The sequence below is a fragment of the Ochotona princeps genome, chromosome 30 (assembly GCF_030435755.1).
Source record: "Ochotona princeps isolate mOchPri1 chromosome 30, mOchPri1.hap1, whole genome shotgun sequence".
NCBI classification, from domain to species: domain Eukaryota; kingdom Metazoa; phylum Chordata; class Mammalia; order Lagomorpha; family Ochotonidae; genus Ochotona; species Ochotona princeps.
The window spans coordinates 19,939,483-19,956,030 of NC_080861.1; the positions used below are offsets into that span (position 1 = coordinate 19,939,483).

Below are 16,548 nucleotides of genomic sequence, written 5' to 3' on the forward strand. Positions count from 1 at the left end.
AACCCTCAAGAACCATCTGAGTGCCTGGTAGGGTTTGCTCAGACCAAGGTAGACCAGCTCCAAAGAACAGATGTTAGCAAGGATTTTTTGTGTGTCAAATTAAGGAACTAGTAACACATTGAAGTCAGCACACACTGCTACATCACCGTGGGTTCCCAACAGATGTCAGGTACACTTACATAGAAAGAAACAGCCGAACTGGGCTCACAGGTTAACAACCTGAACAGGTAAAATCTTATTCATGTGATTTTATAAAGATAACATTCGTATTAGCAGAAGAAATAACCAATCAGGACAATTCAATAATTTATTTCATTAAGAACAACAGTAACAACAAAAAACTACAGCTATGCTTCTAGCTGTGGTGTGTTAGTCAAATGCTCACACTCAGATGGGTTAAAGAAACCAGGACACTCAAAGAGCTGGCTCTCTTCTCTGTCTCTCTGCTCTTTGGGAATGTCTGACCCTTCTTTCGTTAACATTTATATTATTTTTAATTGAAAATCCAGATTTACAGAGAGAAGGGGACACAGAAAGATCTTCCATCTGGTGATTCACACTCCAAATGGCCACAGTGGGCAGACCTAAACTGATCTGAAGCTAGGAGCCTCTTCTGGGTCTCTCGCACAGGTGCTGAGTCCCAAGGCTTTGGGCCATGCTCCACTGCTTTCCCAGATTATAAGCAGGGAACTGGATTAGAAGTGGAGCAGCCAGGACTCGAACCAGCATCCACATGGGATGCTGCTGCTTTCACACAGATGATGGGCCAATTGAGCCATTGTGCCAGCCCCTGACTGCCCTTCCCTTAGAGTGTGCCATTACGCTGTAAAAGAGCAATAAACCATACTGTGTCCTTCATACTTCTAGCAAATCCATTTTCATGGAAAGATTCTACCAGCATGGTTTTGCCCACAAAATACTTGTTACAGTGCTCTAAAGTTGTACAAAGTACGTTAGGGAAAATGCAGGGTTAGAAACTCCTCTTTGAGGGATTAGAATACAAACTTCTCTGATGGATGACTTACTGTGAGTGACAGAGGCTGCCTGTAAGGGGAGTTTCTGAAGACCTTGGTTGGCCCTCCGGAGTTGGGGCCAGAGCCAAACCCCAAAGCAGAAAAGAAGGTATTGTCCCTGTAGTCTGTTCTGCCTATCACTAAGATTAGTAATGAGGAAGTTTAATTTTTCCCATATAATCTGGGAGACATAGTATCTTTAAAGGAGAGCCATAGAGAAAGGTCCTTTCCCACCTGTTAGTAAGAAAGCATCAAATAGCCCTATTGAGAGAGCTGAAGAGCCACCAAATGGAGGTTTGCTTAGCAGGAACAGCCTTCAAGCAATATGCCTGCAAAGACTCAGACTGGGTTTGGGCTGAAGGGCATAAATGTTTCTTAGATTAGCTCTTCACCAGTCATCAATCCAAGAAGTGATCATCGACCTAACCTTACATTGGCTTGATACATCCATTCACAAGAGACATTCAAATACGCCCAGAATTAAACATTCCCAATGTGCATTACCCAAAGAGGGAGAATAAAGACACTGATCATATTCAACCAATGAGTAGTGGTTGAGTGACCATTGCATAGATACATCATGTAAATTAGGATGTGGGCATACATCATGAAGAACCTCGGGTAGAAGGAAATAGGGCATGGCTATTAAATCCTAGAATACAGATTCACTTTGAAGAATGTTCTAAGAGTTCCAAGAGACAATCAAGGGAAGCATTAGAGGGAAGGAGTGGTGACAGAGGAGCAAGGGCTTCTCCCAGGACTACAGTCTGGTCTTGTCACAGCAAATAAGGTGTCAAACAGATACTGAGTGTAACACCAATCTCTAAAGCAGGTGACAGCAAGCAAGGTCTCCTTACAGGGGTATTAAATCCAAGTGCTGCCTCTGATACTATCTGCTTTACTTACGGTGTGCTAGCTTTAAAAAGTCACTGGATTTTGTTTATTCTTATGAAGTTTGATATACCCCAGAGACAAATTCAAGTCAGAGACCTGAGAATGTATAAGAGTTAGAGAGGAAGAATTAGAAGTTATATTCACAGAGAAGAGAGTTGAAGACGCAGAGGAGACAAGATGCTTCCAAGAGACTGTTAGACAGACTTGAGTTCAAGTGCCCATTGCAGCACTTACTAGAATGGGATTTTGGAAGGTTTAACTGTGTTGTTCTGGCTTCTCATTTGCATACTGGACATACTACTTCACAAGGGACAAGATAGTTGAGGCTATAGTGCATGCAAATTGCTTCATCCAGAGTCTGAAACATAATGGAATCTCAGTAAATGCCAGCCATGACACGTGCGATAGCTCTTATTGCTTTCATTACTATTGAAAAACAAATGGATCATAGCATACAGCCACATGATTTGCAATCATGTATGTAAAATGAGATTGAGAAGGGGCAAACAGAAAGTCAGGAAACAAAACAAACAAACAAACAAAAAACATAACCCAGGAGAAAGTGCTCAAACACAACCAACAAGATCACCAAGAATTGAGAAGGGTTCCTGAATATAATCACAAGCAGATCACTGGAGTCCAAGCAGGGCCCTATGATAATGAGTTTTGGCAATGAAGCCACACAACAAGGGCTGGAGGCCTCAAATGAAAGAGGAACAAGGGAAGGACTGGATGGGCTATGTGTCCAGATGGCAGGAAGAGCTGGGCGATCAGGGTGAGGAGAAAAAAGAAGTAGCAAGCAAACAATATCCTAAACACAGGGAAAGGATTAGTGCAACCCAGAATGGAGGCTGGCACAGCCCCTACTGGACAGAGGGAAGGTGGAAAGCAGGCTTCAAAGACAGGTGAGTTACAGGTTTGCGAACATGAAACTGAGAGGGTTCTGACTTCCTGCATGAATGGTGAAGCGTGGGCACTGGCTCCCTGCAAGATAAGGCAGGAAATCTTGAAATCTCAGACTAGAAGAAGCTGACAACTTCAGAACCCATGTGACTCTGCAGCCCTGCATCGCCTCGGGGCTCCAAGTACAGAGGAACCTGAACTAGCTTCCCAGGTTGGCTTGGACTTGAGGTGTGTGGTTGGAATGCCGGCAATAATGGAGCCAACCATAGGTCTGATCTGCTTAGAGAGAGAAGTGTTCAGCCAAAGAGGAAGTAACCAGGAGGTCGGAAAGAAGTTCTAAGAGAGGTGGAGACATTGCAAAGGCCAATAAATAAAAGATCATGGTCAGAAAGTAGGGTGAGAAATCTGATAGGATAAATGGCAAGTGGGAGTCTTTCATGAGCTTGGGAAGTGCCTGGAGTGGCTCTGACAAGCAGAAGAGGGGGTCAGTAGGGCAGAATCGAGTTGCAGAGATGACCTACACAGAGCAGTGAAGGTCCCATGGCTTAGGAGTGCAAAGACTCATGCCAGGGCTGCCTGGAATAGGATGGGATGAGCACTGCAGGGGGTGGGATCCTGAGAAGGGTCTGGAGATGATGATCCTCTGTGGAGTGGAAGCCACTCTAGGACTGGGAAGGTGGTAGTTGCAGAGGAAGGAGAGGCTTGGAGGGCAAGCTGTTGCCTCTCTCTGGTTTGTCCACTCTCCTAAGGGTATACATTCCCCCTGGAGAAGAATGAGAAGATGGAATTCCCCTTTGGGTCCCTGGAAACCACCAACTTCCGTCGGTTCACTCCAGCGTCGCTGGCAGAGATTGAGAAGCAAATCAGTGCCAAGAAGGCAGCAAAGAAAATTCGAGACAAGCACAGGAAGCAGAAGGACCAAGAAGAAGAGAAGCTCCGGCCTCAGCTAGACTTGAAGGCCTGTAACCAACTGCCCAAGTTCTATGGCGAGCTCCCCAAAGAGTTGATCGGGGAACCACTGGAGGACCTGGACCCCTTCTACAGCACACACCGGGTAAGAGTGACGAGCAGCAATGGGGGTCCCTGGGCTCTGGGAGGCGTTCCCTTGAGCCCCGGAGGATGTGGCAGCCTGCTAAAGACTCAGTCAGTCACCTTAAAACAGATCTTACCACTCTGAAGCTTTTAGAATCCCAAATGACATTTACAAGACAAGCTAATTAAAACCCAAATTCACAAAAGTAGACAAGTGCTGCAGAATTTTAAGGAAAACTGGCTATCTCCCTGCACGAGCTCTAGCTGGGGGTCTCTGGAGGTGTTAGCTGTTGTGGCAGGTAGCAAACAGAGCGCTGAAGACTCACAGGATGTGGGCAAGAGGGAGCAGAAATAGAAGGCCAGCGGTCCTCAATGAGGAATGACCCAGGAGTTTGCAAAACTTTTAGTGGGTTCATGAGATCAAAATGAGTTCATACTCCCATTCTGAGGCCATCTGTCTTTTTGACTCCATTCTCCTGAGAACACTCAACGATGTACACGGAGGCCACCAATCCGAGGGTAAGTCACTCCTCTAATGGCTGCTACAAGGTGACCTGCACATTCCTGCATACTAAATATCTTCTGTTTTAAATTTTTCATGTCACCCCACACACCAAACCAAAAGGTGCAGACACAAACAAAAGCCCCTGTCAGTGATTGTTGCGAGTAACACTTTTTTAAAAACAAAATCTAAAGTTTGAGACCCACTTGCTTCCGTAAGAGCTGTCCGTGACTGTCGGGCTGCGTGCAGTCAGCCTTCAAAGTCACACACAACCGCCCAGTGGAGAACTCAAATCTGGAAGTTGGGAGGGGCAGCATTGCGACATCATAACTGCGCTTTGTAGACAAAATTAAAAAGACACTGGGATTTTTGTCTCTCTCCTCTTCCTTGCCGAGAGGCTCCACCCTCCTTAGTGCTCAAAGGATGAAAACAGAACAGAATTAGAAGGAAGAAGCACCCCAGGACTGCTCCACTGGGTGGGGCGCATCTTCCCAAGTCTGCTGTTGGCCTCTTGTCCTGCAAGCACTGCCAAGGAACCTGCCCAGTGTACAGTTAGCCAGAAATCTGGATGGTGCTGGGGCAGAGCTGATGCAACACAGAATTCCCTTGCAACACTGTGCACTTCCACGGTTCCCAAAGCCTGGCTGTGTAAGCATTCCTGCTTGGCCCTGGAGGCTCACGTCCTGTCTTTTTTGCTTCATTGTAGACATTTATGGTGCTGAACAAAGGAAGAACCATCTCCCGCTTCAGTGCCACTCGGGCCCTGTGGCTGTTCAGCCCCTTCAACCTGATCAGAAGGATGGCCATCAAACTGTCTGTCCACTCGTATCCTTTGCTCACTTGCTTGTTGCACATGTTGGTGTCAGCCTGGCCCACCGCACCCAGCACTCCCCTCAGAGGTCAGGGACAGAAGCTTCCAGAATACAAAAACTGCCTGTGAGCTCCATGTGTCCAACGTCCCCAGGGCTGTCCCAGACGCAGAGGAAGAGCTGGTGTCTCCCGCGAGAATTTAGGTCCATTTCGGACTCACTTGGACACAGCTATGGACATGGCAAAAAGTCCTCTTTTTAATTTTTTATTTTCTTTTTAATAGTTTACATGATTGAGAAGGGTACACACCCATTAGGGCAGGGAGGGTCAGGTATGGAAGAAAGTAGGTCGAAGATATGTTGCAATGTTTTTCTTTGTCCATGGGGTAGGAGATGGGTGCTATACCTTACTCTCAAACAACATTAGCACCTGGGGGAAGGGGGATAGTCATTTTTTTCTCTCTTTTGCCCATGGGAGGAAGGGAAGGGGACTGCTCCTTTCTGTCGAATTATATTAGCACCCTGAGGATGGGGGACAGTCATTTGATGACACCTAAATGACCCTGATGTAGGGAAGAGTGTTCTGGGGATATTACCTGAGTGGTTTTGATAGCTCTGTTGGTTCCATTGTTGCGGAGCTGAAAAAATCTTTCAAGGGTCTACTGATTGCCGAGGTTCACCTCATTGCATCCACAGATCCAGGAATATGCTGAAAGCTTGGCCAGGAGAATTATCCAACCTATTTGCTCTTCATCCTCTGATGAGGCAGTCAATGTTCCCTGCTGGTCATCATGTCCCATGTATGCATTTGCGCATGTTGTCCACTGTGCAGGAATTAGCAACTGAGGAGGCCCAGTCCCCATAAATCACTCCAAGGTCAGACTACACATTCTGCGATTTTCCCTGTGGCCAGGGTCTGAGTCCAGCAATCCAGCTGGGGAATTCCCTTAAGAAACCTCGTCTGGGGTGACCTCAGACTTGACTCTCATGTGTGTCAGCCCCGTGCAAGATCAGGTGCTGTCTGTTACCTGCACCACCTGATGCATATACCAGTGGATGCAACTGACTGGTTAGTTCTGCTTCAGCCCCATGCCTCAGATGAACTAACAGGTACTGCAACCCAACCCACACCAGCCAGCCCCAGACACAATCTGGAGGGTGTCGGAGGGTGCTGCAGCTTAGTCAGAGCAACCTCAATAACCTCCACCAAGCCCACCTCCAGATGCAATTCCAGCCCCTGCTTTTAGCATGTGCCAGCCTCTGCTGTGGTCTAGCCCAGCCCAGCCCATATCCCATCCGGCTCTTGCACACATCCATGCAATTTAGGTCAGCCCACCCCGTCCCCAGACCCAGCCCTCACTTGTGCCTGGTCTATCTTGGTCCACCCCCCAGCCCTGGTTCTTGTGCTCACCAGCAGAAGACACAGCCTAGCAAGGGAGTGCTCACAGTTCCTCTAATAGGCACATTTCCTGCCACAGGATAAGACAGGCCCAAGTTGAGCTAGAGACGCACTGCTTACTGGGCCAAAGACAGAGGCCTCCACAGAGCAACCAGAACAGACCACAGCAGGCAAGCAGACTGCTCTATTAGGGTCTCATTGGGCTCCAAGCTCTGCCATCATCCCAGCTTACTCCAAACACTGCTAGCGGGTCAGAATGCAAGGAGATCTGGGTTTCTGCTGTAGAGGAAGGTAAATGTCTATGTTGCAGTAATTGTGTGAGGTAGCAACAAACCCTACTGCAGTTGTTTTTTCAAGGCCAGCTGAGGTATTTGGGAAAGAAAAGGACTAGGGCTTAGCTTCTAAGGTTCTTCCCTGGTGAATGACCACACTGGAAGTTCCTAGTGACAAATTCAGCCCTGGCTTCCAGGGGTTGAGGTGCACAAGCAAGGTTGCCCTCTTTGCCAGCCTCTCTTAGAGGCGCTCTCCCCAGCCTGTGCCCTCTGGAGTGGCTTGTTGAGTTCTTAGACAGTTATTACTGGACCAGCCACATTGCTTACTCGGATTGCATTGTGCTTTTTCTGCCTTTATGGCTCACCAGGAGGAGCTACATTTCCTGATTTGATTCCAGACTATATGGGAGGATATTTAGTGACAATACCAGCCTCTCGTTGGTGAAATATTTGCAAAGTGTCAGTGCTGATACAGGGTATACATCCCATTTCACAGATAATGAAACTGACCCTTAGTGGTTCAGTCAACTGTGCAAGATCACAGAGCTGGTTAGGAGGTCCAGGCTATATCCTGTTAAAAGCAATGACTGTGATAAGAAAATTGATAATGAATTAGGGTAATTATTCTCTCAATGTGTCACCTCTTCTGGAACAGCTACTGCTTTCCAAAAAATTGTGTATACCGTTACCCAAGAATTAACAAAAAAGAGAACTGGCAATCCAGTTATCTATGGATCTGGTTGAATTACATCCAGATAAGTAAGAAACAGCTAATTAGGGATAATATCCTTTTAGAAGAACCAAGAGGCCAGTGGCCCAGTGAGGAGTGGTGTCCACCTGTGCTTCTCCCAACCCCGGTGACCCTTCCACTCACCCTCCTTCCGCTTCTGCTAATGCCTCAGCTTGTTCCCTGCTCCTGCCTCCTCATTGGCTCTTCGGGATTCTCCATGCCAACCTGATCCATTGTGGGATTTTCCTCCACAGCCAGCATTGCAGGCACTGCTCTGTGCCTGCCTCCACCAGTCCTAAGGCTCATTCCCTCAGTGTCTTTGACCTCAAGCTATTAAACTAGACATTCCCATGAGCCACTCTTCCATGTGTCTCTAACTACCTAGCTTCTCTTTGTTAGAACAAAGGAGCAGTGTGCCAGCTGAAATGACAACCCACATTGCACAACGCAATGGAGGCATTGGGGCAGAAGGAAATTTTGGAGAAGATATTCTATTTTCTTAGGAATCTGGTGTAAAAGAGATCTGAGTCCTCCTCTCAGCACCAGGCTTAACCAGATGCAAGATCTTGGGAAAATTACTTCAGCCTCAGCAGCCCCATTTCCCAACTCCCCTCTGTAGGGCATCATACCTCAACTAGAAAACAGTTGGTACAAAGTACCCATCCCTGGTGGTGCTCACAGAGTGTTAGTGATTGAGAATATTCTCTCTCTGAGCATCACCTTAATATCTCAGCATCTAGACGATCCTGCCTAAGGCCGGAGAGATCTGGACTTTCAGCTTTTCCTTAACCTGTGCCTCTCAGATGGTTCAGCTTGTTTATCACAGTCACTATTGTGGTCAATTGCGTGTACATGACCCAAAGCGAATCTTCGGACAAAATTGAGTGAGTAGACTTTCTGTCCTTGTGCCTCTTTCTTTGTTTCTGTCCTCTTCCTTCTCCTGCTGGCCTTCTATTTATCCTCCCAGATCTCATCTGCACAATGCTGAATCTTGCTATTTAACTTTGTCATGATGTGCACTTTGGTAACTAAATACACATTGGAGTTTTAGCTTCAGTGGGAGATAGATTAGTACTTCTGAGTGTTTTGCAGCTTTTTCAACAGCACATTGCAATTTCCTGGGGTCATTTTGTTTTTTGGTTTTTTTTTTTTTTTTTTTTAATAGTAGTGTGTGAGTTCAGCCCTGTAAAGTTTGATTTTGTTGGTCTGGGTGGTATAGGCATAGTATTCTCCTCAGTCCCAAAGCACATGCACAAACACACACACACACATACTACACATGAGTGAAGTTTCAGGAAGACCTACTCTGAAAGAGCAACAGAGCGAAATAGAGGCACAGCTAGGAACAGTGGCCCAAACATTACTCACAGTAAAATTAGCCACAAGCAAAGGTACTCATGTTATCACAATTCTCACCTTCAAATCTCCTTAGGTTATTCCGCGTGCCTGGGTTGAAGGACAGACCCTCTCTAACTGCAGAATAGCACAATTTTCCAAAATGCCCAGACAAAACTTCTGGTATGAAAGTGTAAAATTCTGTCTTTTTCCAACTGTATTTTTGACACCTGTAACAGATTACACCTCACAGTAGAAAAAATGTTGTCTTTCTATTAATAAGTTAAAGGGGAAAATCATGTGATTCTCTTAAATCAATGTTGAAAATTATTTGATAAAGTTTAATTTTCACTTTTGATTTCAATATCTTTTAGAAGTTGGGCTAAACATGAAACACGTCAGTCTGACGAACGGTATTCGTCCTTTAAAAAGTAGCAAAAATTATACTGAGCTGTGAGCTTGGAAACTCTTCCCTTTAAGAACAAAAGGGGAAAATGATATCTATTCTCATCAGTTCACTTTTATAATTAAGGCCACAGGGACAAGACAAAAAGGTATAAATATAAGAAAAGGTAAAAAGGTGTTCTAATTTACAACTAGTAATCTTGAGGACATAAAATATCCAACAAACTCTAAAGAAAAGCTTTTAGAATCAAGAAGAGTTTTGGCAAGGTGTTTTGGTGGAGATTAATAGACGTATATCAATTGTATATCTAGCATTACCAAACAGGATTTTTTTTTTCAAAAATGTCACTGCTGCCACTTAAAATATTATGCTAGCACTTAAAGATATCAAATATCTAGCAATGAAATTATCGAAATATAACTAAGATCTCTATAAATATAATTATAGAAGGTATTGAGTAAAATTGTTAGAGTCTGCAATAAATGGGGTGATAATGATATGTTCTTGAAACCAAAGCCTCAATATTATAAAAATTCCTCCAGATGGCTAATAAATTTTATGTAATTTCCAACCCATATCTCAACAGGCTTTCATTGTATTATTTGACAAACTGGTTCCAAAATGTAAATGAGAATGCAAAGAGCAAATTACGCTCAAGACATTTTTAAAAAGAGAAAGAGGTGGAAGAAGTCACTGTTAAAGATGTTGTGATTCGCTCTGAAGTTCCAAGCACTGAAGGAGTGGGCCATTGTTCTAACAGCCCGAAACAGCCTAGGGCAGGTGCAGGCATCTCATCTGTGGTGACAGTGGCCCCAGAGGGAGAGAGAGAGGAGAAACCCACTTCAGCAAGCAGTGCTGAAGAAGTAGGTATACCACTGGGAAAATTGTATCGTATCCAACTTGGACCACGCTCAGGAATCAATTCCAGCAAGACTAACAACTGGCTTTCATTAGAAGGAAAAAGTAAAGCTAAATTTCAGGATAGAAAAGGCTTTCACTACATGTGACACAAGAATCATAGGGGAAAAGACAGGCACATTTTAGGATACTAAATTTGAGGACTTTTGCTCCTCAAAGACGAGCTCAAGAAACTGGAGACACATGTAAGGCATAGCTCTTAAAGGTGGAGAAGAAACAGAGTAATTCACAAAAGTCAAAATCCAAACAGCCAGTAAACACAACTATTTTAATCCAGAAGAAGCAAATTAGGCTCAGACTGGGAAATTTTTCTCCTACTCTCGCTGTTAGAAACAGTGTGGGGTGCACCAGGGCCACGTATCCAGAAACAGCAAGCAAAACTCACGCACCACTAGATGTGTGTAGGAATGCGGAAATGTTTGGAAAGCAATGGACATTATCCAGTAAGAGTGACAGCTCATACACTGTGCTTCTCTAGTTCTGTAGTACTCTTGCACACCTACTCTTGACAGGAATATGTGCGTGTGGCCCCAGACTACACATACAAGGAGGAGCACGATCAATGTGGCTAAGAATCCAATCCTGAAAACAACCCAGATCTTCATAGGTCTGGAGCACGTTGAGCATTCCTGTTCTGTTCTAAAGTGGGATAATGTTCGGCAATGGGAGAAGTCAACTGTAGCTCTGCGCAAGAAAAAGGTCGAATCTTAACAACAACAAAGACCAGACACAAGGGATTGCACAAGGACCATTCCATTCAAAATTTAAAATCGAGTAAAGCTGTAATGTTTCAGGCTTATTACTACGAGAATCTTGGTAATTGATAAAGGAAGAGCATTTGGCTGCTGGTTCTAGAGGCTCAGAAGCCCAGAAGCATGGCACTAGCATCTCCCAGCCTCTGGTGAGGGTCTCGTTGCTGCATCATGACGTGCATGACAGAGCAGTTGTGCTGGCTCAGGTCTCTCGCCTTCTTCTAGTGAAGTCACCAGTGCCATCATGGGCCTCAGCATCATGACCTCATGGAGTCTTAGTCACCTGCCCAAGGCCCCGCCTCCAAACGCATAACACAAATTAGCAGATTAAATCTCCAACGCATGGATTTTTTTAAGAACACATTCAAATCACTCCATGGGTGCACATTAAGAGATAAAAATATATAAAAAGACAAGACAAGTTACAGAAATTAGGAAAAGAGTCAACTCCAAGAAAGAGGAGGTTTTATTAGAAAGGGACTTGTAAGTGCTCATAGCATCCCATTTTGTGACAAGCACAGTTTCACATACACTATTAAATCATGAATTGTGTCTCCAGAAAACACATGTGCTCAGTGTCTAGTTACCTGTAGGATGCTGAAGCAAATGAATGAAGTTGAATGAGGTCATGAGAGCACCAGCATCCCATACCGATGCCAGTTCTTGCCCTTCCCTCCCACCCCAGCTTGCTGCTTATGGACTGGAGGTGCAGTGGAGTGTGGTCCACATGCCTGGCACCCTGCACCATGGTGGGGGACCTGGAGCAGGCTCCTGGCTCCTGGCTTTGGATCAGTTCAGCTCTGGCTATTGTGACCACTTGAGGAGTACCCAGTGGATGGAAGACCTTCTCTCTCTGACTTTATCTCTCCTTCTCTCTGTAATTCCTGCTTTTCAATAAAAATAAATATTTTTCTTAAAAACATAAGATAATAATATATGAAAACTATGAGTAAGCAAATTTCTCATGTCAACAAATAGAAATGGATTTCTTTGAAAAATTTGTATTATATTGCAAAACAATATCCAACAATATGCTGAATAAAAATATACTCCTCAAAATGATACTGAAAGGCTAAAATTAAGGAGTGCAATGATACAAGCAAAGGGAATCAGAAAGAGTTACACTCCTAACCTCAGAAAAGATCAAATTTAGACCAAAAGGTACCCAATAGAACAAAAATCATACTTTGCAAATGCTGAATAATCCATAACAGTAATTGGAATATTTGTAACAAATATTGTGGCAATAGCAGTCATAAATCTTAAATTATGAGTTTTAAGGTAAGTAACCAAAAACATCATAGAGGTCTGAAACTCAAATGTATAAAACAGTATGGAAAGTCATAGATGACCCAAATAATACAATGAATAAGATGAATCTGAGGGTGTGGTAGCTTAGAGGCTAAAAGTCCTCACCTCGCACACGCAGGATCCCATAGGGAAAACCTCAACAAGATTCGAAAAAATGGACTTAATAAGGAAAATTTTCTGTGATCACAGTGCAATACAAACAATTAGAAAACAGTAGGAAAATCAAATAAAAATGACAATAATAAGATTTTCTACTTGGTGATTTTAAAAACCTCTGAAGAATGAGCAGTTTCATCAGAACTGTCAGATGCAGTTAAAAATATATTCCTGGGACAATTCATAGCATTGAAGCAAACAGCATTTATATCAGTTAAAAAATGAAATTAGTTAAGTACTTATGATAAAACTAGAAAGAGAATAATAAATAAAAGGAAAGAAGAAAGTATAAAATAAAATAGAACATAGAAAAACAGTAGAGCTAATTGAAAAGTTATTATAAAAATATGCATGCAAATTTTATACTGACAAAATGACTATTTTAACAGAAATGTTTAAATTGCTAAATAAATGTAAGGACATCTCAAGTAAACGTAATGAAAGACTCACAAATGTTAAAATATCAATACTGTCCCAATAATCAATGAACTCCCTGTAAAATTCCCATAAATAGTTGCTCTGTAGACATTGGCTGAGTAGATTTTACTTGACAGAACAAAGCAAAATTGAGTTGCTATCCACTTGGAAACCATATAGATCCTAATCAGCATAGCCTCTATTTTGTCAGCACAACTAATTATCTGATGGATTCTCTTTCTCTTACATCCATCTATATATATATGCTATGGATTAATAGAGGAATGAAACTCCAGGGGCAGAATTGCCAGACTAAAAGAATGTGTGACTTACATTTTTGCCACATTATACTGAAAAGCCACACTAATTTTAATTTCCATTAACTATTAAATCTATTCCTGAAGAAATATTTGTATTAAATGAATGATTGATAAAATTCCCATATATATACATACATATACACACATCATATATATACATCATATATATACACATCATACATATAATATATATTATATATGTGATATATACATCATATATACCATATATATATGATATATATGTACGTATAATATTGAAATCTTACTATCTGGTCCTGGTCTTGAAGATTTATGCAAGAGGGGCCTGAGAATGCTTTGCCTTGTGGAAACTATTGGCCTAGATTTTATTTTTGAAATGTAAGCTGGCACCAGCCATTAGATGTTTACTGTGTCTCTTGGGCCCAGGGGAAGAAAGTAAACATCCTTGGAAATAAACTGGGGCTCCAAGTATCACTTTGTGTGGAAGATTAAGTTACATCCAGCGAGGACTTCAAAGCCCACCTGTCACCATGGTCTTGATACCAAGTGTCTCCCATTCCTTATCTTTCTTCCTTTACCCCTCTCAGGAAGATTAGCTTTGTGCTGTCTTCTGCGACAGTGGTCGCTCCCTGTTTGCCTGTCTGTCTGCTTGTAGGGAGATCAAGATACATACATCGTTTTTCATCATCTTCTTGCACTCAGAAAGAAAAGAGAGATTCAATGAAGCCCAGACTAGATACTAGAATGAGATGAGAGATGTGGGGGAGGCAGAAGCAGAGTTCCCCAACCTTCCCTATCCTGCGCTCATAGAGAAACACTAAAGGGACTCCTGGGCAGCTCCAGGTCACCCGTATCTAACCATTCTCAGGTTCTGGAAAAAATGGCTAATGGCAGCAGTGTGGTTGCAAGGAAATTCACAGGGGAAAGACAAAGGCTTCCTCATGTGAATGAATCCAATTGGAATGAATGCCTGGCACAGCGAGCATGGGGTAATTTTTATTTTTTTGTCTTCAATTGTACAGAAGTGCTGTGATATGATGTGTGCTTTACCTGATGCTTCGCAGAAATCAGTCCTTCTCGATCAGATACTTTTTTAAAAAAAAAATCAGTTTTCTTTTTGAGATCTGCCTAAGTGAACACATACAGACCTGATGCACTCATTTTCTTTACTTTTATATGGCATTCCCTGAAGCTATGATATACTTTTACCTGAAAGCCATGGTCTTCCTTTGTACATTTAGGTGTTCCATTCTCCAAGAATTTATGTTTTGTGTGTGCATGGCATTAGGTAGTGTTTTCCCTATGTGTTATCCCAATCTCATGTTTTCTTTTTATTAAAAAGAAAATATTTATTTGTGTTGTTGTTTACAGAGAAAGATGGAGAGAGAGAGAGAGATCTTCCATTCGCTAGTGTACTCCCCAAATAGCTGCTGCAGCCAGGGCTGGTCCAGGTTAAATTCAGGAGTCTGAAGCTCCATCTGGGTCTCCCACATGGGTGGCAGGGGCCTAAACATGTGGGCTATCCTCCACTGCTTTCCCCAAGTGCATTAGCAGGAGAAGAAGTGGAACAGCTTGGATCGATGTGGGATGGTGTCAGCTTACCCTGCTGTGTCACAACCCTAATGAGATCAACCTCACATTTATAGGTCACCATCACTGCCACCACCATGCTCTCGATGCCTGCTGAAATCTATTTCTCCCAGTCATGTTTGTCCTCTCGGAGTATACACGCTGTCAAAACCTGGGCATATTGGTTCTTGTTCTCTACCTGTTGGTTTTCTTAAAAAGAGTCTTGGGCTTTCCTGTCTCTACTTTTCCTTAACAATTTGAGGATCATGTTTTTTTTTTAAGCTTTATTTATTTGAGAAGCAGATGAGATGGACAGAGATCTTCCTTTGACTGGCCTACTCTCCAAATGGACACATTGGCCCAGGGGCTAGATCAGGTTGAAGTTGGGAGCCAGGAGCTTCATCCAGATGTCCCACATGGATGCAGGATCCCAAGTAATTAGACCATCTTCGAGTGTTTTCCTAGGCGCATTAGCAAGAAGCAGGATCAGAAGTGGAGCAGCTGAGACTCGAGCCAGCACGTATGAGATGCCAGCGTGCAAACAATTGCTTAATGCACTCTGCCACGGCACTGGCCCAAAAATGTCACATTTTTAAGCCTTTTCTTAAAACACTATTGAAGTTTGTATTGAAAATGCACTTTATTTATTTCCAAGTGAAAAATTGCATATACAGTACTAAATCTCATACATTAGCAGACACATCTTTTAATTCTTAAATCCTTTTATATTCTTTAATAATATTTTATAAGGTCTTATCAATATGTACATTACACTTGAGGTTGACCTGTGAATAATTTCTTTTATTCATAGAGTATATTAATACACTTAATTTCTATATATTGATTTTTTTCCCATCAAGTAACAGTTGAGCTTCTTAGCAAGCTATACTCCTCCAGAGGGTTTCTTGAATTTTCTGTTTAGGCAATTCTATCATCTGAATGACATATGACTTTTATGTCATTCCATCTTTCCTCTCTTATTGAATTGATCAGGATCTTTAGCATTATGCACACTAAAAACGATCATAGTGTCTTTCTGTTTCTCCTGCTTTTTTTTTAAGATTTATTTATTTTCACTGGAAAAGCAGATTTTACAGAGAGGAGAGACAGACAAAAAGATCTTCTGTCCACTGGTTCACTAGCCACAAATGAGCTTAACCAAAGCCAGGAGACAGGAGCTTCTTCCAGGTCTCCCATGTGGGTGCAGGGTCCTAAATCTTTGGGTCATCCTCTACTGCTTTCCCAGGCACATCAGCAGGGAGCTGGATGGGAATCAGAGCAGCTGGGGCATGAACCAGTGCCCATATGGGATTCTGGGCATGCAGGGCGAGGATTTAGCCACTATGGTATCACATCAGACCCTCTCTTGGTTTTAAAACAATGCTTCATTGTCAACATGATGTCTATGGTGTCCTCACAACTGCTCTCTATCAAGTTATGGAAATCTCTGCTGCTATTTTAAGATTTGCGTTATGGATGGATATTGACTTTTTATCAATACTTGTGTATTTATTAAGGTTATCCTATAGTTTTTTCATATATTAATATAATAGGTTACACTGATAGATTTGCTAATCCACTTGCTGAATTCAGTTTTCCTGTAGGTTTTCATTTGATGCAGCTAAATGGCTGCCAACAGCCAGATTCAGGCCAAACTCAGGCTGAGAACCAGGAATATTCTCCTCTCCCACAGACATGGTAGGGGCCCAATATCTTGAGTCATGCTCAACAGTCATGTTCCGCTGTTTTCCAGGCACATTAGCAGGGAACTGCATTAAAAACTGAGCAGCCAGGATTTGAACCAGCACTCCAATATGGGATGCTGATATCC

General features: G+C 42.9%; 1 protein-coding gene across 5 annotated transcripts in view; it reads left to right on the forward strand.

Moving 5' to 3' along the window:
• Window positions 1-3,591: 3,591 nt before the first annotated feature.
• SCN5A (sodium voltage-gated channel alpha subunit 5) overlaps window positions 3,592-16,548 on the forward strand; it is a 159,328-nt gene continuing 146,371 nt past the window's right edge. For all 5 annotated transcript variants that reach the window (XM_058657199.1, XM_058657200.1, XM_058657203.1 and 2 more), the window contains exons 1-3: window positions 3,592-3,864; window positions 5,051-5,169; window positions 8,358-8,438. In XM_058657199.1, the coding sequence (XP_058513182.1) occupies window positions 3,592-3,864; window positions 5,051-5,169; window positions 8,358-8,438 (473 nt within the window). The remainder of the gene's footprint in view (window positions 3,865-5,050; window positions 5,170-8,357; window positions 8,439-16,548) is intronic.